Source organism: Pieris rapae, chromosome 7, assembly GCF_905147795.1.
Source record: "Pieris rapae chromosome 7, ilPieRapa1.1, whole genome shotgun sequence".
Classification (NCBI taxonomy): domain Eukaryota; kingdom Metazoa; phylum Arthropoda; class Insecta; order Lepidoptera; family Pieridae; genus Pieris; species Pieris rapae.
In genome coordinates, this window is record NC_059515.1 from 3,752,504 (window position 1) to 3,779,690 (window position 27,187).

The 27,187-nt window shown below is 31.9% G+C and overlaps 4 protein-coding genes across 4 annotated transcripts in view; 1 reads left to right on the top strand and 3 right to left on the bottom strand.

Annotated features, from left to right (window-relative positions):
* The window catches only part of LOC110993796 (LHFPL tetraspan subfamily member 3 protein), a 15,927-nt gene extending 1,469 nt beyond the window's left edge, over positions 1-14,458 (bottom strand). Inside the window, exons 1-3 of the mRNA XM_022260179.2 lie at positions 13,815-14,458; positions 1,694-1,792; positions 951-1,097 (exon numbers count right to left, since the gene is read on the bottom strand). Of these exons, the coding sequence (XP_022115871.1) occupies positions 951-1,097; positions 1,694-1,792; positions 13,815-14,217 (649 nt within the window). The 5' untranslated portion in view covers positions 14,218-14,458. The remainder of the gene's footprint in view (positions 1-950; positions 1,098-1,693; positions 1,793-13,814) is intronic.
* On the bottom strand, positions 6,540-8,195 carry LOC110993794 (tektin-4-like). Its single transcript, XM_022260176.2, has one exon. The coding sequence runs from the start codon at positions 8,121-8,123 to the stop codon at positions 6,606-6,608; it is 1,518 nt and encodes a 505-aa protein (XP_022115868.1). The 5' UTR covers positions 8,124-8,195; the 3' UTR covers positions 6,540-6,605.
* LOC110993795 (tektin-4-like) lies at positions 9,210-10,854 on the bottom strand. The gene has a single exon (XM_022260177.2). It carries the CDS (start codon positions 10,825-10,827, stop codon positions 9,313-9,315), a length of 1,515 nt encoding a protein of 504 aa, XP_022115869.2. The 5' UTR covers positions 10,828-10,854; the 3' UTR covers positions 9,210-9,312.
* Positions 14,459-15,121: 663 nt separating the features above from the next.
* LOC110993791 (ribosomal protein S6 kinase-like 1) lies at positions 15,122-25,428 on the top strand. Its single transcript, XM_022260172.2, has 12 exons — positions 15,122-15,394; positions 15,897-16,067; positions 16,334-16,432; positions 16,628-16,754; positions 17,145-17,807; positions 19,946-20,052; positions 20,128-20,298; positions 20,712-21,143; positions 21,699-21,805; positions 22,717-22,948; positions 23,184-23,279; positions 23,510-25,428. Exons 1-12 carry the CDS (start codon positions 15,302-15,304, stop codon positions 23,636-23,638), a joined length of 2,427 nt encoding a protein of 808 aa, XP_022115864.2. The 5' UTR covers positions 15,122-15,301; the 3' UTR covers positions 23,639-25,428.
* Positions 25,429-27,187: the final 1,759 nt, after the last annotated feature.

Below are 27,187 nucleotides of genomic sequence, written 5' to 3' on the forward strand. Positions count from 1 at the left end.
TTGCAAATAAATTGAAAGCAAGTTTTGCATATTTATAAAATGCGTCATCACAAGAGCGGTTTCGTGTTCGCTTAAAGTACATAAACATTCTTTGGATATGATAAAACATTTTATATATGTTAATTGACACGTTATTAATTTTTTTAGTGTAAAAACACCTGTTTCTGTTTTGTGATCAGATTCGTTTTTATCTAATAGGCAAGTAAGTGACGTGCCTACTTTGCCTGACACACGTCGATTTTTGATCTAAAGCATGCTCATGCTAATGCATGACTATCCCTTCACCAGCGAGTTAAATGTGCATATAGACATAAAAGGCTTTTTGGTACACAGCCGGGGTTCGAACCTACAACCGCATGAGAATCGCACGATTAAATACGCCCGTGGTATACAGAGTAGACATAGTTACGCATGTTATCTATATAATTTATCGTATACTAGTGGTTTCATTTTCAAACCCATAGCCGATATGGGAATCGGGTTGGAACGTTTTATGTAAGACCACATAATAATTTATATAGAATGTAAACTGATGTGATCAGCGATTTATAATTGTAGTTTTTAAAAGCATTCGTACTATAAAGTACTCTTTACAAAAAAATATTTAAAAAATCATTCGAGGTTCTGTTTTTCACACGTTATTTTACACCAAGGGATCAATTGTCCAACAATAATTTTATGTGTATCATTTATTTATTATACAGTTGTATATACATACTGAAGGAAATTGGATGACGATGGCACAAAATAAATTAGGGTGGGAAAAGTTGGAGGAGGTCTTCTCCCGGACATGTTCTATCTTAGTTAAAATTGTATTCATATCTACTTTATTTAAATTATGTAAATAGGATGTGGAAGAATAAGGGCTTATTATTATATCATACAGTTAATTTTTCAAGGTCATATGTAAACAAATAGAACAAGATATAGGTATGTATGGTGTCAATTACCTTTATAGAGCGACGGTGATGGGTAGCTGGTATCAGGTTGCAGTCGTACATGTTTGGTGGCAAGTATGAAGGCCAGAGCAGCGAGTACAATTCCGTCCAGGCAGCCGATTATCGCAAGGATGTATGCCCATCGGATATGGCAGCGACCTGGAAAATATTTTACCATTAATAGCCTACTTCAATTGTTTTTGCTCCAGGGGACAACTCAACCTTCATACTAATAATAATACTCCCTATATGGTTCTTGGCCTCAGATTGCATCCGTTTCTTTGATGACTTTTATTCTACATCCTTCTTTCTCATGTCAATATTTTAGGATTAGAGAAATTTTTAATGTTTTGCCAGTTTTCGTTCTCCGTACGAGCGAGTGTTTAATGCGAACATAGACAGAAAGTCCATTGGTGTAGAGTCGGGGATCATATGACCTCAGGGATCATTAGACCAACACTACTGTGTCTTCCATACTACTAGATTTTAAACTACTTTCAAATAAATTTCGTCATTTTTAGTTTAGTATAAAGGCCACATCACATCTGGGTCCAGTAACAAATGAAAAATAATGTAATCTTATATCTTGCGTCAGCTTTTTGACGCATTCTGCTACAGTTTCTTGTTTGCATTTCTCACAACCGAGTTTCTTAGTTATTATTTTATATAATATACTAATAAATAATTATGACTTTATATATATATTTTTGTATAAGAATGGATTAGGTTGAATTATTTAAAATGTCGTATCTCACCAATATTGTACTGGTCAGCAGTGGGTCCACAAGTCTCCTGAACCTCTGCTTCATTCCACCCGGCAGGATACACAGCCACACCGCCAACCATACATAACGCTGGAAAATAGAACACACATTTAATCCGTGCGTCGAAGCCACATAAAAGCATCGGATACAATGCATATAGGTATAATATTCCCACGAAATATCATATAACAACACAAAGTTACTTGTTTTAATAAAAACCTGTTGATGTACCCAGCGGTTCCGTCGTTGCCTATGGACTAGTCATTACACAACAAACAAATAAAAAGTTTAGTCTACTGCACTATACTATAGTATACTGCACAGTATAGTGTACATTATGTATAGAAGTGCAGGCGAATTAAGACGTTATTAAGTCCTTGTTGAGCAAAAAGCAAGTTTCTCTAAGGAAATGTGATACACGGATATACGCGGTTTGCGGTGACATTGAGTTTATAATAACTTGTATCTGGTGTAGCTTGTTTGCCGCTTTGATTGCTTTGCCGGCATATTTTATAATAACTTTCGTTCGCCAAGCGATGTGAGAAAAAGAAAACTCGTAAAAAATTTATCGTAAAAGTTATATCCACCTTCAGGCCAAGATAAAGATATTCATAATCAATTTGACTTCATCAATATACCGCTACTGTTTCGAATGCCTCTAAATTTCTAAAGAATTAAATAAGCCGAATATTCTAAATAAGCCGGCTTTTGTTGTCAATCAATTATTACTCCGCTGTTAAAAACCAAACTATTTGTATCTAAAATCTTAACATCAGATGTTAATTGAATAATCTAAAGTGAACATTAAACAATCTAATACATCCCAGAGACATAACAGTATATCGACAATGCACAATGCATTTTCCCATACTTTTTGCCTAAATAACTGTTTATTGTTCTCGTATTAGATAATACAGCATTAATACTATTAACGTATCGTTTTAGTTGAGAATGATAGTGTATAATGCCGTAGCTCCACGGTGAGTTTTACAAAGTATTCTTCATACAATTTTAATTATTTTACAGCATTTTTCATATAATTTCAACGCAGAGTAAGAGTGCTGTAAGTGTAGACACTTATCAAGATATGATCAAAATGATAAACGCTTGCGTCATAATAATTATAAGGGAACATTTGTGGACTAACCTAAATGAATACTTGCAAGACTATGCATACTACATATAAACATTTTAAAGGGAGCATTAAAGACAATGAAGAATTGAATTCTGCTATGGAACATTAATGTTTGCTACGTATCTCTCTGATGGACTTAAACCCAAAGCTATTTTCAAACAGAGGTTCTCTATGTTTTTATGGACAGATGTGCCATATTAAAGTTTATCTGGAGAAATGGAACTGCGTTGAATTCTATTGTACTAACGTTATCCAACTGGATTAAACTCTTCATCATAAAAATGCCGTTCTCAACGCTATCCACTTTGGCCTTCCATTCGACACCCTTCTCCAAAATAACACGTTCTTGTACGGTGGTTTTGAGAAAAGCACATTTAAGGGTAGATCAAGAGGTGAGGCAAAGTACTAGATCCCTCTATCTGACTCTTGTATATCAATAATATAACGGATTTGACATGTAAATCTCGTCTCTGAATCTTACCCGTAGGCTGAGTATGCCAGAAAAAAAATGTTAAAGGAAACAAATGCAGGGCTTTCTCGAATATATATGTAGGATCAAGGATTAGAAAGTAAATAAATATGTAAAACTAGCTGTATATTTAGAGTCAGTTTCTCTTGTAGAAAGCGGTTTAGAGTAGTGTAGACAATCAACGTTTACGACAAATTATATGAGAAATAGATTATTACGGTTTCCCTTTTCTTTATGTAACTGTCACGGTGCATTTACTTTAGTTTTCTTTATTTCCGGTTTGTAAAACTAGTAATTTTACAATCGTTGAGGCATGTCGATAATAAAATTAAAATATAATTTATCAATACTATACACTGAGACTTATGAACGTTAAAATGAAATGGTTTAAATGACATTAATACAGATCTCAAATAAAGTACGTTTACACGGATGTATAACATAATTAATAAACTCGCCGAAACTAATGATTTGTTTACAAATTTAACTGTGACTTGTAATAAATACAATAACTAACTTTATCGTTAATACTATAACATACATATTTACCAATAAACATATAATATGAGACGAAAGTTTTTTTCTCTATAAGGTACAAGACTTTGGATGCAAATATCTCACCGCTACATTCCAGAACAGGAATCAGAAATTACATTTATTTTTCAATTGGTTTTTATTAAACAGCCTAGCATAATTAACATTCGAAAATATTCGATACTTACTTATTCACATTGTTAGCATTATTTATTCAAATAAAAACGTACGAAAATGATTATTAATTTAAAGTATTCATTTTATGCATATTATATTAACTAAAATCTTTGTTTCACGGTCCATAGTTTTTTTGATAATACTTAGATACCGGTAGTGTGACCTTGCTTAAAATTAACTATACGGAACTTTATACTTTACTCTATGTGTTATTTAATAATACAAACAAATACATGCTAAGTATAAATTATATATCAATTACAATTACTTATGCATGTATATAAGCTTTTCTTTGTTATACAAGTAGGCAAAGCTCATAATATAATACGAACTTTTGAATAACTTTAAACGAATAATTAGAGATTTCTGCTCAACCAAACAACATCTCTTCAGCTCGACATACAATATGCAGTGTGCATATATTCGTGTACAAAACATAACATAAGTTACTGTAATTTTTGTTATTGAGTTTATGTGTTCGCCATTACAATTTACACACATTTACCATTACCCATATTTATGATTATTAATATTCATAATATGAATAAATTCGCGATGCACATTGATTCTTTATTGTGTGAATAATAAAATAAAAATATGTGTGTTGTTGATGTTAACAAATGGCCTAGGTGACGCTGGTATTGTGTTGTTACTCAGTTGGAAGTCTCGAAGAGCATGACGTATTTTAAGAAATGTATGTGTGTATAATATATAGTAATTTTCTGCAGTGCAACTATTCGTAGCGCAACATTAGTCAAAATCAAAATCGATTTTGGTCGAGGTCTACAAGACTTGCATCAGTCATATCAAAATCTGTTGCAGATTGAGACCTTCTTATATATTTTTCCTTTTATTCAGATAGAATAAGAGATAATTTCGTGCATGTTCTTAATTATATAAAAACGTACCGTGATAACATAATTATTTTAATCGTGCAATTATCTTATAAATTTATAATAATTTGTGAATAGAGAAGCACGTGATCATAATATCTCACGCACGGAATATTAATGTATTTATTATAATATATTTATTTGTCCATTATGTATATGTTGTTTACAACGCGGGGAAACTTATGGGATGTTAATTGCCTTATATTCGAGTTTCGTACCACCCTACATACACAACCTAAACATTCTTGTATATGTAGAAAGTTAATATGTTACATGCTACTTCTGTATTCAAGGGCCTTTTGAAATCGTTGTTGCATTTGTTTTCTTTTGTGTAGTCCAAATTTGCTGTGTTTACATTTTCGTGCCTGTTATTGTTTTATTTTTAAAATATCTTTGAAACAATTCAAGTAAACTTCTATAATAGTTTTATTATTAATTAAATTGCCTGATTATTTTATATTACGCAATGAAGAATTAATAAATGACGATTCTATTACAAACCAACACGATATACGGACATAATCATTTTTAATAAATCAAAGAAATGTTGAGACGTCGTTGAGTAACATGGCCCAGATATGTTGTAATGTCCAATTTGTTACACACTAGTTTTTAAAGAGTCTACATTATTGTGGACTTAACTGAATCTGTCTATCATCTGTTTTATTACGTCAGTATAAAGAATGAAGGTATAGTGGTAACTGGGAAGCTTTCGCTTGTTATCTCACACGTCGGAATCGATAAAAGATGAAAAATTTAAAAAACGGTTTGTTTTGGTCGGAGTCACTTGTTACGAATTTCTCCATTTCGATAAGATGTTTTGTTATTATCTTAGTTCTAGTGACGTTTAGATATACCAAATATTGTTTTTTTATAGAACATGGGGCAAACGGGCAGGAGGCTCATCTGATGTTAAGTGATACCGCCGCCCATGGACACTCTCAAAGTCACGAGTGCGATGCCAGTCTTTTAAGAATTGGTACGCTCTTTTCTTGAAGGACCCTAAGTCGATTTGTCGTTCAAGCAAATTTATGTCTTATTAATCTCGTTACTTTTCACTACGTTTGTGTTTTCTATATAGTTACGTCAAAATTAAGCTTTCAGAATTCGTTATTTAAATATGCTTACGTAAATGCAAGCATGATCGTTTATAAATAATTAATTGGATTTATGTGCACGAGAGATTGGTTGTCAATGCAACTCATTCTAATTCCATACATCACCCCTCCTGCAGTTACTAGACGCATTTATATGGGTTCTGGACATTACAATAATTATTATCTATGACTAGAATTCAAAGTATATGGATTAGTTGCAATACCTAGTTATTTTTTTATGTATTTGCAATAGTTATATTAATAAGTTTTTAAGTATGTTTTGGATACATAACTTTAAAAAATTAAAATAAATTCCAGATGTGTAGGAATCCTGAAAAATATGGGGTAACAAAACGAACATTTTAAGCTGTTCATACTTCAACAACTAAAATTAGACTGTTTCTTCCAAAATCTATTTCCGCTCTGGTGAAGACAGATTAGGGCTTTAGTTAAATTAATTACATTGAATTTTAAGGATATATCGACTTACTTTTTCTCAGCCCTATCTTTAACGCAACGTAACCTTCTATTTATTCATTCTAAATGTCAGAAGGCGATCGAATAATGACTCAGCATTGTTGCGATATTTTATTAAATGTTAACCGGCCGCGAATTCCTCAGGTGTAGGCATATGAGAGCGAACCCTATCGCACCTGTCCTGATCAATGCTAAGACTCTTCCGTTTACATGCGATGTCCTTTTCTAGTTCTCCTCTATATTTCATGAGTTCTGAACGCACTGTTTGAGCCTGACGAATTTTATCCTGCAGGGACTCTGATGTTTCCTTAATAAATTTAGCTTCAGCCATTAAAGCATACTGCGCCTCGTCCCTGCAATTTTCAACATTCAGCCGCTCATAATTCCTGGCGAATAACCTAGTCATAACACACTTGTTCCTCTCATCCACTTTTCTTAATGAATCTTTTAAATAAATAATGAGGTTTTCAATATCTGCAATCTTCTGTAGATTTTCCTTCAGGTTTTCTTGTAATTTTTCACAAAGCTCTTCGGTTGCAGCAACAGTTTCTGCTAAAGCCGCGTTTGTTCTGTCGGCCTGTAGCTTCATATCTCGACTGCCCATTTTAATATTAGTCATGAGATCTCCTCGCAAATCGACAGACATTTTTCTGACGTCTTCACAGTTCCTTATACTTTCTGCACAGTAATGTTCCCAGTATTCCAAAGTGGTTGCATTTTCAGGCCATCGCGCTACGCCAGGATGCCACAGTACTAAATTTGAATCTGGGGTGAGCGACAAATTCTTTCGGTCGACTTGCAAACTAGACATTTTGTCGCCCCAATCGAACTCAATTGATGATTTCGCCGCTTTATTTCTCTCCATCTGTTTCTCAACTTTAGCCAAAGTATTTAGAAACACTCTTCTCACCTCTCCTACGATAGCTACTTCTTTAATCAACTCTTGTTCAGCTTCATCTCTAACTAAATCAGGTTCATATCTTCCAGTTCTTAATTCCAAGCATTCTCTGGAAATCGCTTCTGGCATCATCAATATTCTGCATGCTCCCTTCAATTTAGCCCGATCTTCATCTAAAGTATCTATTTCATCAGTAATTGCATTAAGCGCTTTTTCTACCTCCTTTTTCCAATGAGATAGAACTTTCACGCGTTTATCAAGTTTATTATTAGAATCATTCAATTTATTATCCATGTTAATAAATGCATCATGTATATCTTGCTTGGTCTGTTTCTCAACTGCTTTTGCTTTATCTGTGGCTCGAGGCGTAAGAGTATATTCATTTGTTTTTCTCCATTCACCCGTAGAATACCTCGTTATAGAATATTTGTCAACGACGGGCCGCACACCTGTGGACCCTGCTTGGGGTGTCCAATCAATGTGGCCAGCAGCCCAGGGAGCAATTGGACCCATACCTAATATATCCCCACTTGTACTATCAGTAGGTTGAGGTAAATATCTCGGTGGTGCTCCAGGAGGATATACTTTGGTTTCCGGGGGTTTAATCATACCAGGGACATAAGGCGCAGCATTAGTTAGTTGCCCACCCCTCGATTCTCCAGCTTCCTTGTACACTTTTTTCTCTTCACCTTTATTCATTGTAGGGCAGATTTGTGGGCAAGTTTTAGAAGGATTCGCCATTTTAACAAGAATTTTAAAATATTTATAAAAACATTAAAATTACCATTAAAATTAGTTAAAAGTAACAGACGACTCAACTGTCATCTGATTAATACATTCTCTGACAAGACATATTTTTCATTTCCTCTTCAAAATAAATAAAAAGGTTTTTCTTTAAATTATATCGAATATAGTGTTGTTGATAAGAGTAAATATTATTTTTTCCCTTACCCTTATAATCGTTAAATATCCAATAATTTGAATTTCTTTCATTATTATATATTTTCTACATTATTTCTTTGCAAGTTTTTAATACAATCCCACAGCGGTATCTAAGTAATGGTGTTAGCAAATTATACGTTAAAGAAAGGTCAATCTTTGTTTTAAGTTCCCAGGTACGTGGGATTTCGTTAATGATGTATTGTTTTTGCGGCAACATAATATTTAGCGTGAAGATTCCAAGGACTAGCGGGTGTAAAACTGTTACAATTTATCTGATCTTTAATGGATCCAGAAGCAAGAGATAAGCAAAAGATTATATTATGTCATACAAAACAATAATTTCGAATTCTATTTAGGACGTATTATTATCATCATTTGTAACTGTATATGTGCATTATAAAGGGTATAAACAAGTATAGGGGCACTATATAAACTATCCATCCGATTACTAAACCCTTACTATGGGGCCAATTTGCTAAAATTCTTTTTTCTTCTTCTACTACTTCTTTTTAATTTGACCAAATTGGTAGGAGCATCTGATTTTGATAATATGACGCGGATTACATCATTACAACATCTAAAGTATAAAATCAGTTGAATCATCTTAAAATTCCATTTGCATCAACACTTACGTAAATGTTACTTTGAAAATACAAAAGAGTGAAAGGCTGCAATTAGATTTCACATAAATAACTTAATGATTGCTATTTAACAAGCCCTAATGTTATGAACGAATCGCGATAAACTTTAGTCATTGTTATATAAAAGAGCATCTTACATCTTCACTTACGACCAGTATTTAAATTGCAGGAAGTGGAAATAAAAATTACACCATATCAAATAAAACGTTTCAAATTACATGTAATTTCAGCATAATTACCGCTTTAATTTGGTAAAATAGACAACATAGCATATATTTTACGATCCATAATGTTCAGATTTTGAATTTGAATAGGATTACGTTATAATTTTTTATTAACATGTATTTTTAATATCCAGCCAATTCTGAGGCAGATGGATAATGTGATCTTATAATTCCAATTCTATCTCTGTCAATGTTCAAAGTTTTTCTTTTAGACGCAATTTCTCTTTCTAAAACGATCCGTTTATTCATCAAATCTCTCCTGACTCTCTCTGCGTTCCTCAATTGACCCAGAAGTGACGTAACCGTCTCGTGAATCTTTTTGACTTCTTCTATTAAGCCCAAGTGTGGTTGGTCCCTAACATTCTCTCCATGTGGTCTCCAGTTATTTCTGTTATCTAGACGTGTTTGAGCTAATTTCATAGCTGCATCCATTTTCCTAACCGATTCATGTAAAGTGTCAATTAAACATTCCGTATCTGCTAATCTCTGTAGCGTAGAGAGTAATGTTTCTTCTAATTTAGTACACAGTTCCTGAGTTATGGCTACAGTTTCAGCTATAGAAATGTCTGTCTTATCTGCCTGGGTACGAAGCTTTCTACCACCATTCACGAGGATAGCATTAAGACTTCCACGAAGATCTGCTGACTTTTGTCTTGCAGCTTCACAGCTTTGTACGTTTTCTCTGCAAAAGAATTCCCAATATTCTAAGGGTGCAGTAAAGTCGCCAAACCGAGTAGCTCCAGGTCTGAACAAAATCGTATTGGATTTAGGATTAAGGCTTAAATTAATTGTTTCAGTATTATAAGCCATAGTTTTATCACACCAATCGAATTCGATTCTGTGTTTAGCAGCCTTATTGACGGCTAATTGTTCATTGATTTGATTTAATGTGTTTTTAAGTGTGGCTCTTACCTCACTTACTAAGTTCATTTCTTTGATTAATTCTTGTTCAGCTGCATCAGCAACCAGATCTGGTTCAAATCTGTTTGAACGAAGATCTAAGCATTCTTTAGATATTGATTCAGGCAACATTAAAACTCTTGAAGCCCCCTTTAAGCGCTGTCGTTCTATTTCCAACATTTCCACTTCTTCTGTTATAGCTTTACATGCTCGTTCAACTTCAACTTTCCATCTAAATATATCCCGCGCTTTCTGCTTCAATCGTTTGCAGTTTTCGCTTTGTTGTTTATCGATATTGCCAAATGCCTGCATCATAGAAGTTTTGGCATTATATTCAACAATGTTTGATTCAGTTATAATTTCAGGATCAAGGACTGTATCATTGTGTTTCCGCCATTCACTCAGGGAATATCTGCTGATGCTGTATTTGTTGACGCCAGGTCTTGTACCAGTCATTCCACCAAGAGGCGTCCAGTCTACTTTACCATCAGCCCCAGGTTTAAGATTGGGTAGATATTCATCTCCAGAAGGTGGAGGTCTTATTTCCTCCACTGGATTTTGAGGAGATGAACTAACCGTTTGTTCGACTTTAGGTTCAATATCAGCTTTTTTTTGTTCAGAGATTTTAACTTCCTCCAATACCTGTTCAGGTGATTTTTCAGCTTTTTTGAAAGCTCCAATATCATTACATACTTTTGGGCATCTATCGTCTTCAGGAAAAGTTGTTAATGTGGTCATTTTATATTTTTATATAATAAAAAGAATTCAAAATAATATAATTACAACGTCAAACATAGATTGTAATTTTCATATGGATTTGACACATCTTAAACCGGACGTGTTTTGATTTTTAAAGCAAATAGATTTTATACAGTTACTGTAATACCTCCCGAAGCTAGCTAAAATAACAACACAATCAATAAATGAACATTTTAAGTATAGGCAGACATTGAATATTGTTCTCACTAATTGCTTATATTTGATTAAATGAAACAGTTTTGTATAAGCTGATTTCAATATCATGAACTTATAAAAACAACCTCTGCCATCATAAGACTGCTGCAATTAATTTACGCCGTTTACTATAGTACTTAGATTTTTTAATTAACATGTGAGGGAAATAAGCTACATTTATTAACCTTTTCTCACCTGGCTACATGTAAGTATAGCAATCATAGAGATGGGTGCCTACTACAGTGAGGTATATAATATAAAATATTGACGGTTTTAACTTATTACCTACATGTAACTAACATGAGAAAGTAAAAATTAAAAGTAAATTAGTTTTTTATTAATTAATTACTATTAATTGCAGCGGGCTTATGTTGGCAGAGGTTGTTTTTATGAGTTCATGATATTGAAATAAGCTTATAAAAAATTGTTTCATCAAAATAACAGATGAGGTTATATTTTTCTAATCTCGGATCTTAGACTATTCAATTTACGTATTTATGAAAACCAGTCACTTGACTAGATATCTTCGGTGATCGGATAAACTTATTTCGAAGTAGCCGATCATATGTCGCAACTAATAAAAGTTGTTGATATTAAATCGTTTTGTAATAACCTTGATCGTATAAATGCACTTAAATTCGATTAATGCAACCTGATTGTATTAATTAAAAATGGTGTTAGTAAATCTATAGTTGTTTACAATATGTTCTTTATGAATGTATAATAATACAAAGTTTTAATAAAATTTCGTGGTATATGTAGTAGTAGTATGTTTTACTTCTATACTGATTAAATTACTTGAACCTACAAATGAAGCTCTGTAGAAAGTTAGTAAGTAAGTAAAGTAATTCTCGTAATAGCGTTATGTGGAAACGCAAATAAATTCTACAGGGCTTAGAAATGCTAGGATAAATCAATTATGGAAGAGAAAATTTAAGTTTTCATTTACGATTCATACCATTTTTAATTTGAAATTATTAATACATTTATTTTTCCCGTTTCACAAGAAATAAAAAGATTATTAGGGTAATTCAGAAACCAGACTAAGCAATTTCGTAATAATTTCGAAACAGTTTTATGCAATGAAGCAATGCAAATAATAACAAAGCCGTGAAATTGAAATCAAAGATGAATTTTGTCTAAATTAATGTGAAAGTGAACGAAAAATAACTGCCGTTAAAATTTATTTGTTTATTGCTAAAAATCTCTACTAAAAATCGTTTTGAATGTCGAAGTATTTTTAAATCAGAACAGTCTGTGCAGGTTTAATGGGGATTACTGGGTATTATATTAGTGGGTCACATACGGCACACAAGAAAAAGTAATTTCAATTAACACACTGATGTGGTACACGCAGTTTTTACGGTCATATAGCGGTGCATGGGTCGTACGTCTAACCGGATTCACCATTGTTAGTGACTGATACTTAGACATAAAGGATATTATATATATAATATAGTACATTACTAGTAGTACTGTGTATTTGTTTGTTGGAAATAAATACGTCATATAAAAACGTTTTAAAATAAGGTTATAAAAGTAATCGAATGAGCTAGAGGTTATCTTTTTTATAAAAGTCTACAAATATCAAACTTGATTATATTTTGTATGAAACAAATTCGATTGTTAAAGTTATTAAAAATATTTATAAAATATAATTCAAGTTTAGTATTGGCATTTGGTGATTTCATAAGGTCTATGGAATCACCAAAGGTCTAAGGAGTCTATGTAAGCCATAGTTATATATAGCGAGAATACATGTCAATTAAATAGCGACAATTAAAAGTGGAATCTTTCCTACCTATCTAGGTATAGTGTAATAAGTTTGGTGATTTTATCATAAGTACGAGACCGTCGAGGCAAGGTATAATCCCCTCAGCGTAACTAAGACGGAAATCCGACGTGACCATGACCGGAAACTATTTCTTATGACAGTCAGTAGAAAAACCTACTAGAAATATTTTATTTATATAGAATAACTTGTAACACCTCATTAACGTGAATAAAATTATTTTATATAAGCCTTAACATCTTACGAAAATGTTTACGAAAGTTATTATCTAAGTCTGTGTCTCCAATGTTCAGGGCTGCCAATTAATAAATGTATCTGAATAAATGCGACTTTTATTAATCGATATCGATTTTCTGGACTCGATGTTAAAAGAATAACTTAAAAAACTCAAGCATAAGAAAATAGCGTTTACATCCTGTAGTTAATAAAATACTAGCAATAGATTATAACGGATATACAGAGCAGGTAAGAATTCGTTTTGCAAGCGTTTGCGCAGGATGTTGCACCTGCCGGCTTACTGCAACCGGTTCATTATTTTTCCCTTGGAAAGTAATATTTTATGAATCAATTATCATATAATACTGTCTTATCTTCTAACACTTACCAAAGCTTAAGTTTAAGGATCAAAACCATTAGGTAATTAATTAATATTAAAGTTAACATGAATCTAAAAGCCGTTAATTATAATATGAATTAAGAAGGCAATTAGTTTTAATCTCTATTTAATAATCGTTTAAGTTGACCTCTAATTAAACGACGGTAAAAACTTAATTCCTAACTGCGGAGTAATTTAATTGTAGAGGTAAAAAGTTTATTTAAAATAATATGCGAAAAAAAGTTATAATATAATGTATGTACAATTTAAAACATATATATTATACAAATTGTTCTCGTGTACAAATTTGCTACGGTAATTAGATTACTTATGTTAGTGTTTAGATATTAAGTGAAGTTGAAGGAAAATTATGAGTTTACTGACCTGATAACAACTGCATCCAGGCGCAAATGTGAAACACGGTTGTTGATTGACAAAAGAAAAACAGGAGCAACGAACAAATTGTAAACAAAGCTAGTGCTACCGCTACTGCCACTAGAACTGTAGTCACTTTGAAAACAAATCCATTTATTGACATGAATTCGTCCAGCCTCCCTTTACAATCCTCGCTGACCTCGTCTGTTCTACAAATCTGCCACAATCCAAACTTTCTAGGGTATTCAGTCTCAAGATCGCCAATCCATTCTGGCGTCACGAATGCCACAACGCTGATAATCGCATAGCAAATCGTGAATATTGCCCAAAGCACACCTATAGCTTTCGAATTACGGACGTAATTTGTGGCGTACAAATGTGACGAATCCACGTATTCAATTTTTGAGCCCATATCGATTGTTTAACTTAATTTAACACAAAACTAGCACATTCTTCGAATTTTTAAACTTATTTATCTTTGCACATGTTCGAAGTAATGAGTATCGTTAAAAAAAAGCACGCTTAAACACGACGCTCAACGCACTAAGCGCAGTCTAAACTCCACAACACTATACAGTCGAACAAACCGACCACTAAAAATTCCACTCCCACCCACCAACCGTCCACAAGTTCACAAGTCGTGAGCTGTGAGCCGCGACTCACGATTTCGAAGTACGAGATGAGCAAAATACTGGAATATATCGATGAATGGTCAATGATCAATTATTTTTACACCTATGACTAAAGTCAAAACTCTTGGAAAATACGAGTAAAATATTATTTGCAAAGATTTTATTAGAAATGGCGTAAAAGTTTAATTATAATGCAGCAGCATGGAAAACATTAAATAAACTATGGGTTTAAAAAATTAACTTACATATTTTTTTTAATGTGATATATTATATCGTATTAAAAATGTGTGTTTTGTTAGTATTTTTTGGAAATATGGCGTTTTGTATTCGAAAACGCATGAGATAGTTGAACTTGATTTTTACTTGATATTGATGCATTTATAAATAATTATTCTTTATTTATAAAGTTAAAAATTACTTTGTTTTATTGTGGCTGCAACACTGTTAGGTAGTTATAGTTAGAAAGTAATCATCATTCATCTAGGTGATCAATATGAAAATAAAATAGAAGCGTATATTTTTTTACATATAAACGTAGCAAATAGTCTTTTCGCACAGACTCTAGACTACATAATAATATAGTATAATGACAGTTTATCGTTATCGTCAATATCAGCCGTCAATGTTTGAAGTCAAAACTTGAGTTTCGTATTTGTCGGATGTAGTGAGCACTGCGTAGTCAATAGTCACTAGTCAGCAATCAGGCATCAGCATTAAATTGTTGTTTGCAGAATGCAGTCACAACTTCATGTTTTAATTTACGATTTTTGAGTTTAATATGTCGTTTCTCCCAGTTTATTTCCAACTGGCGTTTTTATTAACATTAGAATAAACTGTCGATTAGTATTTATAAAAGTTAATACCATGTCTGGCAGAGATAAATGGGTGCGGCGGTTCTCAGTCGACGAAACCGCAAAACATAAAAGTGGTTTTACTGTTTATAAAATAACATCTGTTGTAAGTACCAGTATGTATTTTTAAATCATTAATAATCAAAAACAGGTTGTATATAAAGGTAGTCAAATAGTATGTTGGTTCGTACTTAAAAACGGATTGAAGGTCTATTTGAAAAAGCAAATAAAATGATATATTATATACATTTTGGTGCTTTAAGCTAGTTAAAGTAAAAGTTCCTTTCTATACGCCATTCAATAGTTGTGACTGTATATGACAGTTATGTTTACGTCAATCCATTTCGTTTATTTTTGAATTAATCATATTATTATTTCACAATATTATTTAAGTGTCATAATATACTTAAACTCATGTATTTATAATAATAATAAAGCTTTTCTCTAAATAAAACCTATTTGGTTAAGGTGACTACTATCTTTGTGTATAACTTTTTTAAAAATGTTTTTGATATCTAGTCTTATGTTCCTATATTAAAACCGAAGGAGGTAAACAGTTGCCTGTTTTAGTCTATTTTAATAAGTTGTATTGTTTTGTTTATTTTCAGCTTTTCCCTATAGATTCCCCTGAAGCAGTGACAGTAGTATCTGTTTGGAAAAGGTACAGTGACATTCAGCAATTACACAAGAGTATGAAGACATTACATGCTGGATTATACTTACGAGGAACATTTCCACCTTTGGCGAAAAGTAGTTTCTTTAAACGATTTCAACAAGAGGTGGTTCTTATGTACATTTATTTAAAATATAATTGATAAACGTTTTTTTTTAATTACTAGGTTTTAGCATGTGTGTAAAACTTTATAAGTGCACATATAGGACTTGCTTGTATCATAAAGGTTATTTAATTTTTACGAGATCTAACATATTGTTTTATCCACCATTTAAACACTATCTCAGGCTCTGTAAATAAATTATGTTGTAAGAATAGAAAGAAAGACTACAGATATGGTACTCATTTTTAAATTATAAATTTCAACTTTAGGTGATAGAAGAAAGAGCAAAGTCAATAAAAGAACTATTGGAATTTGTGGCAGAACATAAACTGCTTTTTACAAGTACAGATTTTGTAAATTTTCTTCAGGTAAGTTGATACATTATAATAATTTAATTAATGCAATATCTTTTTGTTAAAAATTGTCTTTTCTTAACTTTTCTTCAGAGGTACATAAAAGGTTGATTATTTCTCAGGAAAAAATAAAATAATTTTTTTAATTTGGCTAGTTTTGATCTATCATCCATTTAATGGGAATATGTTTTAATATATTTTTATTTTTAGTCTGGCTACCCTGATCCAGAGCCAAAAGGAGTTATAAATGCAATTAGATCATCTCTCCAGCTACCTATTGAAGATGCACCTCCACTTGAGTATCAGACATCTGATGATGATACCAGGAATCCAGAGAGTAAGAAACTATGCAATAGTAAATTATATAATTTTACTGGTTATTTTTTTTATTAAAAAATCCACGTTTAAATGTATTTAAAATATATATTTCATACATATATTAATATATATATTAAATTTAAATAGTGAGAAAATTCAAGTTAAAGAGAATAAAATTTTAGGAATAACTAACTATTAAAATTACACATTATTACAACTAAAATTAGTTTGGAAATATTTGGACTTATGAATAATTTATTGGCTTGGAATTTTTAACTTTGTTTGAATAATAAGTTTTCCTTAATTTTACCAGCAACATAATTAAATCTTTGACAGTTGTAAAAACATTTAATTCTTTCTGGTTGTTTTTTAAATATGGTTAACAAAGCGGTATATTAATTACTTTCAGATAAAAATCTTCAATCATCAACTACAAGTCCAGTACATTTGAGTATACCAACAGACATATCTCAAATACCAATATATGAAGCTGCTGATGTTGAATTGCGAGAATCGAGTCGAAAAACCGATTCGAATTCAAACAGTTTTGAGTCACTTCACTCACTTGATAGTATTTCCAGTGATCTATACGATGAGCTGAATAAAGTTACTATAAACAAAAGCAAGCCCCTTGTTAAGAAAAATGTGTTGCCCGATTTAATTAATTTTGATGCGCCTTCCACGTCCAAATTCGATGATTATCATACAATGCCGAAACGATTCGAGGGATCGAGTGTCGATACGATGTCCATTAATTCTTCTATGATGTCAGAGGTGGACGGAGTGGTTAAAGAATCTAGAAATGCAGGGACATCACATAATCCAGAAACAATGAGTAAATATGACACGGCTTCGTTGCGATCGATTGGGTTCGAAAGAACACGGCGAAGTTCGTCGTATAGTGTTTTGTCTCTGTCTGGCATGGAATGTAAAACAAAGACAGAGGATAGTTATGTATTCGAAGCTGGGTATCTGTTAAATTTGGCCGCGAGATGTGAAGATTTAGGGGAATATCAAAGAGCATTTGAGTTCTACAAATCTGGCATTGAGAAAATGCTTATTGGTGTACAATGTAAGTACAAATTTAACAGTACTAGCCTTTCTTAAAGGAATTGTTAATAAGTTATAAGCTCAAATTCAGTTAAAACTACAAAATTCAAACTTATTTTGATAAAAACCGTTAAGAAAACAGCATATCTATGTTGTGTCTAGATTAGTTTATAATTCATTTCGCGACCTAATTAATTTAAGGTTAAATATGATAATTTCTAGACATGCCAAGGACATATAATAAATGCCAAGGATATAAATTATACCATCTGCAAATATTATTAAAACAAATATGTGGTACAAAATCAACTAAATTTTTTTTATAATATTGTTTCTGAAGTAAGATTCCTTAATTAAAAAAAGTTTTTTTAAACTTATAAAGAACAATTAAGTCGTTGGGTTTGGAGTATGACTGCAGATCATTAGTTCTTTGATAGAAAAGTGAGTTAAAAAGCCATTATATTTTCTGAACCAAAAATAGATAAAATAAGCTCGGTCTTGACCAATATTCCCCATAACTGGAAGTTGGAACTACTAATATAACGTAATCCTATCAGGTATCTTGTTTAACCGCAATGTAATATCCCAAGAGTATTTAATATACAAAGAATAAAATCATAGATACGTCACTCTTTGTTGCTCTATAAAATCGACTAGGAAATGTGATTTATCTAACAAAATAAATTTTGTAATAGATAACAATTAAGTTTCATAAAGAACTTAAGGAGTAAGTAAGTTTAAGAGCGTATTTGGAACTTAAAGGAACATTTCTTCACTTCGTTTGACGTGTATAAAACTTCTAGCTGTCAACCATACTTTACTTGACTGTACGATTGAGTTATAGACAGAAAGTAATATACACAGCCGGAACCGAACCTTTGACCTCAGGTATAAGAATGGCACGCTCAAGCCATCACTGCTGCATAATGAAAAATGCCTTTTAAGAACTGTTTGTTATTGAACTTTGTACACACTTATCATTAATGAGAAAATATGTGTAAGCTCGATCCATGACACATTGGCCTTAAGTATCGCCAGGGCACATCTATGATTTAAATCTCTGATAATACCACAGTAATGACACTGATATGTTATCAATATCATTAACATTTAGTATTGATACATTCGTAGAACCTAATAAACGTGATCATAAAACTAAACAGATAAAAAAAATGCGACTGACGATTTATACAAAGATTTTTAAGTGATAACGAAGTATCTATAGTTTGAAACTTTAATAGTTAAACAAATTCTAATTGAATAAGAAAGTTTCGTATAAAGATAATCATTTAACACAAGTTTTACTCATAATCTTTGTTTGGCTAATGTAATTTTGAAAATTTAACAATGGATTTTGTATATCTACAATCTTTTTTTCAAAAACAAGTGAAACAGGATTGTAAGTATTAATTAAAAATATTATCTAAAGATAACTATCTGGATATCATATTTTAATATCAAAACGTATAGACATTACCTACCTAAATTTTTTTTTCTAGAAGTCAAGCCATTTGTTATAAAATAATATTGTATTGTTGCTGGTATTGTATGTACTGTTTGCTGGTATTGCTGGTATTATAGTAAAGTACAAAAATATTACAGCTATGAGTACTTTTAATTTGACTAAAACTACTCAATATATACTTACATTCCTTTTGTTCTAAACATGCATCGTGTACCACGGAAGAATTGTATTCCCATAGAAGCTCCTCTAGAGTTGTCTAGCGTTAGACCAATTTAGTCACAACCATATTTTTTATTAAGAATTAAGTTGTATAATTATTATCACTACATAAAAATAACACAACGTCTCAATATCACAATTGGAGATTAAAATTAAAGACTATAGATGCTAATGAGCGATCTAACAGCTAAAATAAGTTTTTTATTATTGGTTAAGCGTTCATTTACTTTAATCTTGATTTCAATCGAATCCCGGTACCAATGGTTTTCCCTGTGTGCGCACACATATATCTCTACGTGAGAAAATAGGCATTTCTTACGGCTATCACGTAATTCATATACAAGACGTTTTTGTCTCCCAATCTGACCTTAAGACCTTTAACTCGACGATATTTCTCAGAATAGATGGTAATCTTGAAAAAAAGTTCTAGATTTTAATATTTGTAGTAATTCAAAATGTATGTAATTACATTACAGCTGATTCGGATCCGGAAAGGCGGGCGTTGATAAAAGAAAAAACAAATAAATACCTATCCTATGCCGAAGATATTTATAAGAATCATTTGAGCGGCGCAGAACAGAGTGTAAGATTATTTATATTAAATAACATTTTATCTTATATCTAAGGAACAAAAAAAATATATGTTTCGCTTCTACAGCTGTTACCAGAGCGTGAGATAGATACTCCAAAATCAATCCATTGCGGGATTCCATTATCAATGCTTCGGCGACCGTATGAAGACTTGGCAATGTATCGCGTACTGGCAGTTCTTGGGAATACTATGATGCTGGTACTGCATAAGACTGAACAAACTTGCTATGCAATGAAGGTATGTTACACACTGGTAGTTATAGAGGGAGTTAGATTTTTACTAAGATATTTTATCTTTTATTTTTTGAGAGGAGTAGGTTCGATCCCCGGTTGTGCACCAGTGGATTTTCTTTCTATGTATGAAATTTACATTCGCTCTTGCCTTAGACCCAAAAATATTGATGCGTGTGAATTACACACATTATTTTTACAGTCTATGCCAATACGACAATGTCGAGAAATATTAAATAAAATATAATAAAGTACAGAAAAATTAAACACATAATATACACAATATTACGCTACTTTGAATTCACTCTGCGAACATACAATTATTTATTCGGCAATAATCCGACTACTCTTGTAAAGTGGCTCTTTCATTTAATTGTATTAATATGAGAAAATAAAATGATTTTTACATATGGATTTCAGGTAATTCAAAAAGTCCCACAAAATCTAACAGAATTTGACAATTACTTCCAACGCACCAACGACACAAGAGAACCAATTCTACCAACGCTCATACCTTACATGGTGCCCCTTCACGCCTATATAGACTCAAATAATTTAATTTTTCTCATACTATCATACGCGCCTGGACAGAAACTATTCGATTATATCAAGAACTATGCAAAATCCATCCCAAACACACCTAGGAGAGTGAATTTAGAAAATGTATTTCCCAAAGAAACACATTCGGAGAATAATGTTCCGACAGATGTGAATCGAAATGAAGAATTGTCGGTAAAGGAATTGGTTACTAGTTCTCACAAGTTGTTGTTAGATGTTGATAAAGCGTTGACAGAGAAGGGTGATAGTGATGTGAAGAACGAGAATAGTGATGTGCCTAGTCCTAGTGTTAAGGTGAGTTAACGATTTTATAAGTTGAAAATACAAGCACTCAGTATAATTTGATACAGGAACGTTTTTTTAGACTAGACCATCGTTTCTCAACCATTTTTATGTTTCGACTTCGAGAAAGGCAAAAGTTAACAACAGTCTTGCGACCCCGGACTTTAAAATTATAAATAAGTTTTATTACATTATAATTATTCAATTATTTAATAAACTAATCTTTTGTATTTGTATGTACATTGTTATTTTTTTCAACAGACCCGACCTTAAGGGGTGCGACCCCCCGCTTGATATACGATGGACTATATATACTAGCTATAGAGCTTCGTTTAACTCTTTAATGATAGTATCGATTTAATAAATCATCAAATTGTGTAACGGACACATATTTTCTTGAAAATATGTAGACATTAAAGCAAACAAATTGACGGAAATCTCTCAAATTTGAGGTTTCAAACTTAAAGAGCGTATTAAATAACAGATATAGTCGGTATTTTTAAAAACTGAAAAGTGTTACAAGTTTTATGTAAAACAAAACAGTTAAATTACTTTTAATAATTTCAGTTATTAAAATCGCCCCGTGACGTGCTTCCACCATCAACAATATGTATGTGGGGAGCGGAAATTCTAACTGCGTTAGAAAGTTTACACAACGCTGGTGTTATTTGTCGGTAAGTTTAATTTGCAACTATTTTTTCATGACTGTTCAATAATATATACAGTATGTATAAGAAAGGGTGTGCGAACATATTGTCATTAAACCATATATATATAAAGTATTTAATTATTTATTTAAATGGTTTAAATGCTTATTGCTTATTGATACACTAGTGACCCGCCCCAGCTTCGCACGGGTGCAATGCTGATGAAAAGCAGGTTTTTATTATGTATTGTTATTTCCGTCGCTGGAAAGCTCCGATAATATACGCGTTCGATCGCTGCTAAATAATCTGTAATGGGCTGTATAGATCTATATTAAATGAACAATGTATTCAAGGTATTTAATTGGTTAAGGATTAATGCTGTATTGGTTAAAATCGCTTCGAAAATTAGCCATTATTTGTCGTAAAAAGTTAATGACAAATAAAGTTATTGTGGGTTATCCATAAGAGATAGACATATACCATCATAGACTTTTCTGTAGACCTTTTCAATGTATACAATACTTAGTACATTATTTTGATAAAACTCGTAGGGTTCAGCCTGCGTTTGCAATGTAAGCGGAAAAAATGTAATTATTTACGACATCACATTAGAAACCTCAAAAATAACAGTACTTCTCCACTATTTAATGGATGTAATTATACATATAAACCTTCCTCTTGAATCCACTCTATCTATTAAAATCTATCTATTAAAAAAAAACCGCATCAAAATCCGTTGCGTAGTTTCAAAGATTTAAGCATACAAAGGGACATAGGGACAGAGAAAGCGACTTTGTTTTATATTATGTAGTGATGACACTTATATTTTTGAGCGCCATCTATTGTCGTGATTTGTTATTATTTCCGGGAATATGAATGTGTGTTGATAGTTAATTCGCGGCTTTTGTTATTTAATAATTTTATTTAAAATCTTCCAGTGACTTAAATCCATCAAATGTCCTCCTATCTGATGGTGGTCAGATCATTTTGACATACTTCATCCACCACTCCGGTATTCATATGGCATTATCCCAAATCCGGCGATCTCCATGGAGTATATACATTGCCCCGGAGTTATATACTCACGTTTATATGGAAGAGGATGGATTGGACAAAGTTTGTGATTTTTGGAGCTTTGGGGCGATTATGTATGAGCTTATTTGTGGAGTGGTAAGTTTTGTTACATGTGTTTATAGAGATTCTATTTTATTTTAATAATTCAAGATATGTCCCACACAAACACTAACATTGAGATGTTGTCTTTGGATAGAGTTATTTACTATTACAATTGTCAATGATATATTTTATGGTTTCCGATTGACTTGACACATGCAATATAGAGTTTATAAGAATGTATTGTTTGTTAATAATTATATTCGTTTGTATCAAGAAATTAACATTTCAGCCTTTATCAGAGTTCCACAAGTCAACTTTCACGAGCCATACAATCTTACAGCTTCCCGAAGGCCTCAGTGTTGAAGTGGAATCTCTGCTCACTCAGGTACTAGATGGTAGATAATTACATAGAATATTTACTCGCTTTCCTACCGTGGTAAAAAATCGGGTTGGAATATATGAAAAAATGGTCAACTTCTTAGAAAATATAATTGAAATTAATGCAGATATATCAACTTCTGCGAGAAAATTATATATTAACTATTAGTTCGAAGTTTGATAGAATAAATAATTTCTTGTCTAAATATTTTTTTATTAAAAATTCACTCCTTTCAGCTCCTAACATACGAGCCGTCTGAGCGTCTCGGCGGCGGTAAAGATGGTATTAACGAAATAAAGGAACATCCCTACTTTAAACATATTGACTGGCAACACGTATACAATAATTGGATCGTCCCGGATTGATGCGATTTAAGACAAAAATTGGAACGTATTAAAATTGGTGAGATCATAATTAAAAGTTCTTAAATGTCTACATTTATGATCGATTGTTTGTTTTGATATAGGGCCCATATTATATGATACCTAATCTAGTAACAATTTTTTTTTATATACCTTGTGAATCTTGCCTATAAAGCCGGCAACATATCCTAGTGACAATAGTCACCTGTTTCCAGTGATTTCTGTCTTGGTTGCGTTTATAAAAGAGCTAAATGTTAGTATTATTACGAATTTATTATATATTTTAAACTATTAAATGCTCGATTCTAGGGATAGATAACTCAACAAAATCACTCGCTCTATTTTTCTAAAATTTTAGTGATGGTTCAACAACAAAGAAAAAAGACTTGTCACTAGTTTTTTAACTTTACGTTAAAACAGTTGATTTAAAAGTTATTATCCTATAAAAAGTGATACGAGGAAATTCACGAGTAAAAATAAATTAACTAACTTTTCGAAAGTAAATTGCCAAAGCGAAAAATGGTAAATTATGTGATAATTGGTAATTTAAAAGACAAGCACAGAGAATGTTCGCCGTACTAAAATGTTACTCATCAGTATTTTAAAGGATGTTTGGATTCACAGGAACCAAAGTATTCCATTATTAATTTTTTTTATATAATAAGAGTTTTTTCTATAGTTTCTTAGTCCTAACTTTTAAATACATGTCATTGTTAAAGTATTTAAATGAAAAGCTATTTATATTTATTATGTGCCAGTTTCATATTTTTGTTTCTTAAAACATTATTTTAGATTATCAAAAAATACATTTATTAAAATACACCATTTCAATTATAGTTTATATAAAATAACTCCTATGTTCAAATACAGTTGACACCATGTGACATTTGAATTTTTCTTTAGTAGTACAAAACTGATTTCGTTTTCCTGAATAAGAGATATAAACTGTAATCTGGCAACGTACTAAAAATCTATCAGTATTAAAAATCATAATATGACACATTTCGCATAATTGTTTAATACTTTTTCAAACTCTACATAGAGCAATATTATATAAATTAATAATAATTAGAGGATTATTATTTAGGAAGACTTAGAAACATAAATAAGATCTGTTAATTGTAAGTGTAGTTTCAGAGGGTAGTTTAAAACATAGAGCTTATAGGAGGGTATTTAGAATTTTGTATTGGACCAGAGGTTGAACTTAGTGGGGGTATACCATGAACTGATATAAAATTAAATAAAATGTCAACATTATAAAAAATGGTGGTACAATTTACTATACAGATATGTAGTATCTGATTTGTTTTTGAGGCATTTAAAAAAGCACATCAAGTGTGGTGTATGTTTTTTTTAAATTGTGTATTACGTTGATCTCCGAGTAGAGTTATCCTATAACTTTTATTATTTCATGGTTTAAGCTGAATTTGTTATTATAATTTATTACTTAGGTAATGTTATTACATGATAGGCTTAAACAGGTCAACAGGTTATTTATTTTTATGAAATTATTTTTATTTTATTGTTATTGTTGAGTTTGTACTTACCTGTGTCTAGTCTTGCTAGTGTGAAAATATGTGTATGCGTTCCTAATATTTATTCTTTTCTTTAAAGTAACGCACGTTTTGAAAATTTTATTTAAGATGTGTTATTAGAAGTGATTAACTAAGAAATATTTATCTTTTAGCCGTTAGAAGCTAGTATAAGAAATAAAAATAGTACTGCATTGGTATTTTTGTAGATATGCATTTAATTATACACTGCATATACCTAATAAAGTATGAAACCACTAATTGGTAGTTTTAAATGAAATCCAATTTATTTTCCAACTTGATTTCCCAACGGATGCAAATAGCTCGGGATAGAGAAAGATATCAAGAGGAGGAGGCCTTTACCGGAGAAGGTTGCTGATACATACTAAATGCTGAAAATATTCTCTGTTATCAGTGGATCAGGAAATAATTTAAGGCTGAAAATAAAAATAAAAAAATAACATTGTTCTCTTATTTATGTTCTCCGTTTGAGTGCCATAGATACGGGACTCCGTTAAATATTCGGCATAATTTTAGTTTTTATTAATTAGTATACAGAGTTTCGGATGTTCACGTTAGACATTGGAGCAGAGTCGAGACGCCTTAGTGTATGTAGAAAGTAGAGTAAATTTGTATGAAAATGACTGTTAGTGTCGACAGTACCACTATTTAGATAGCCTAGGCCCAAATGCCGTAAGTCTGAATAAATAACGCCCGAACCCAATAACGTATCTAAATCCATTCTTGACCATCTGAGATAGACATGTTAATCCAAATGTTGATAAAAACCAATAACCAATCGACGGATTGTAATAGCCATCTATCGATACAAGCTATCCATGGTAGGTCGGATCTGGGCATGAAAATGACAGTTCAACTGTGGCAATAACCTTTATTAAGATTTAAACTTACACCAGTTTTTAAAATAATAAAAAAGCTGTTGGATATGTATTAACATAGACATGTATATTTTAATATTATTGGTACGGTTTTATTTACTTTATTTGGTTTATATTAATGATCAAATATGAGTGTAAAGAGCCAAGAGATTGCTTTCTATCCGTCGCCAAAAATGGATTGTCTTGGTAGAGCTTGGTTATTGGGATGCAGATAGAAGATCGATCGACTGTCACGGTGTGATATCAAATTGCTTTCAATCTGAGATTGTGGATTAATTATTGGGTTCGGGCGTAGGCGACGTCATGACAGTGCTACGTTAAAGACACATATCAACGCTCACGCTTCTTGGTAGTCAGCGTCCAGCAAGGGAGCTGGCAGGCAAAATATTTATGTCATTTGCTCATGATAATTATACGATAAGTAATCTTAAAAACCACATCTGCCACGATGGTGGAGCTGCGTTTTCTGTTAAGAGCGCTTCAAACATATCGTCAAAAACATTATATAATTTGCTGCCTCTCTTATTGTTTATATTGCTTATAAAAACATTAATGCGGCACACACATCCAGGCACTGATATTCTAATAATAGAAAAAACCATATCACCCAATAAATGGCTCTTTATCTAAAAATATACTTTTTTTTAATGTCGTATAAGGGTTTTTTTTCACATCTGTGTTATACATATTGTAGGTTGGTGATGTTTTTGCCTATATTCCGACCATAAACAATAAATGTTTCGCCGGGACATCCGGGTTATAAGCCTTGTGTCAAGGCAATCTACAAGTTTTTAGAAAGAAATCAATACGATACTGAGGATTGATGTTGTAGAAACGACTTAGTTTTGGATTCCTATTCATAATTAAGATTAATATATAATAAGATATAAAACTACTCCAAACAATATCGTATATCTTACAAAATAGCACCTAAATTCACACTAACATAGAGTGAATGTACAAAGTACACTTCCGTGATAAACATAGTGCGTACATTGCAATGCAGGCAGTAAATCAACTGTAATTGGCATTTTTGCATTATATCTCCTTCACGTTGTTTAGCTCAAGTCATTACATCGCACTTGTAACTTGTAGCTTGCATCATTCTCGTTCTTACGGAA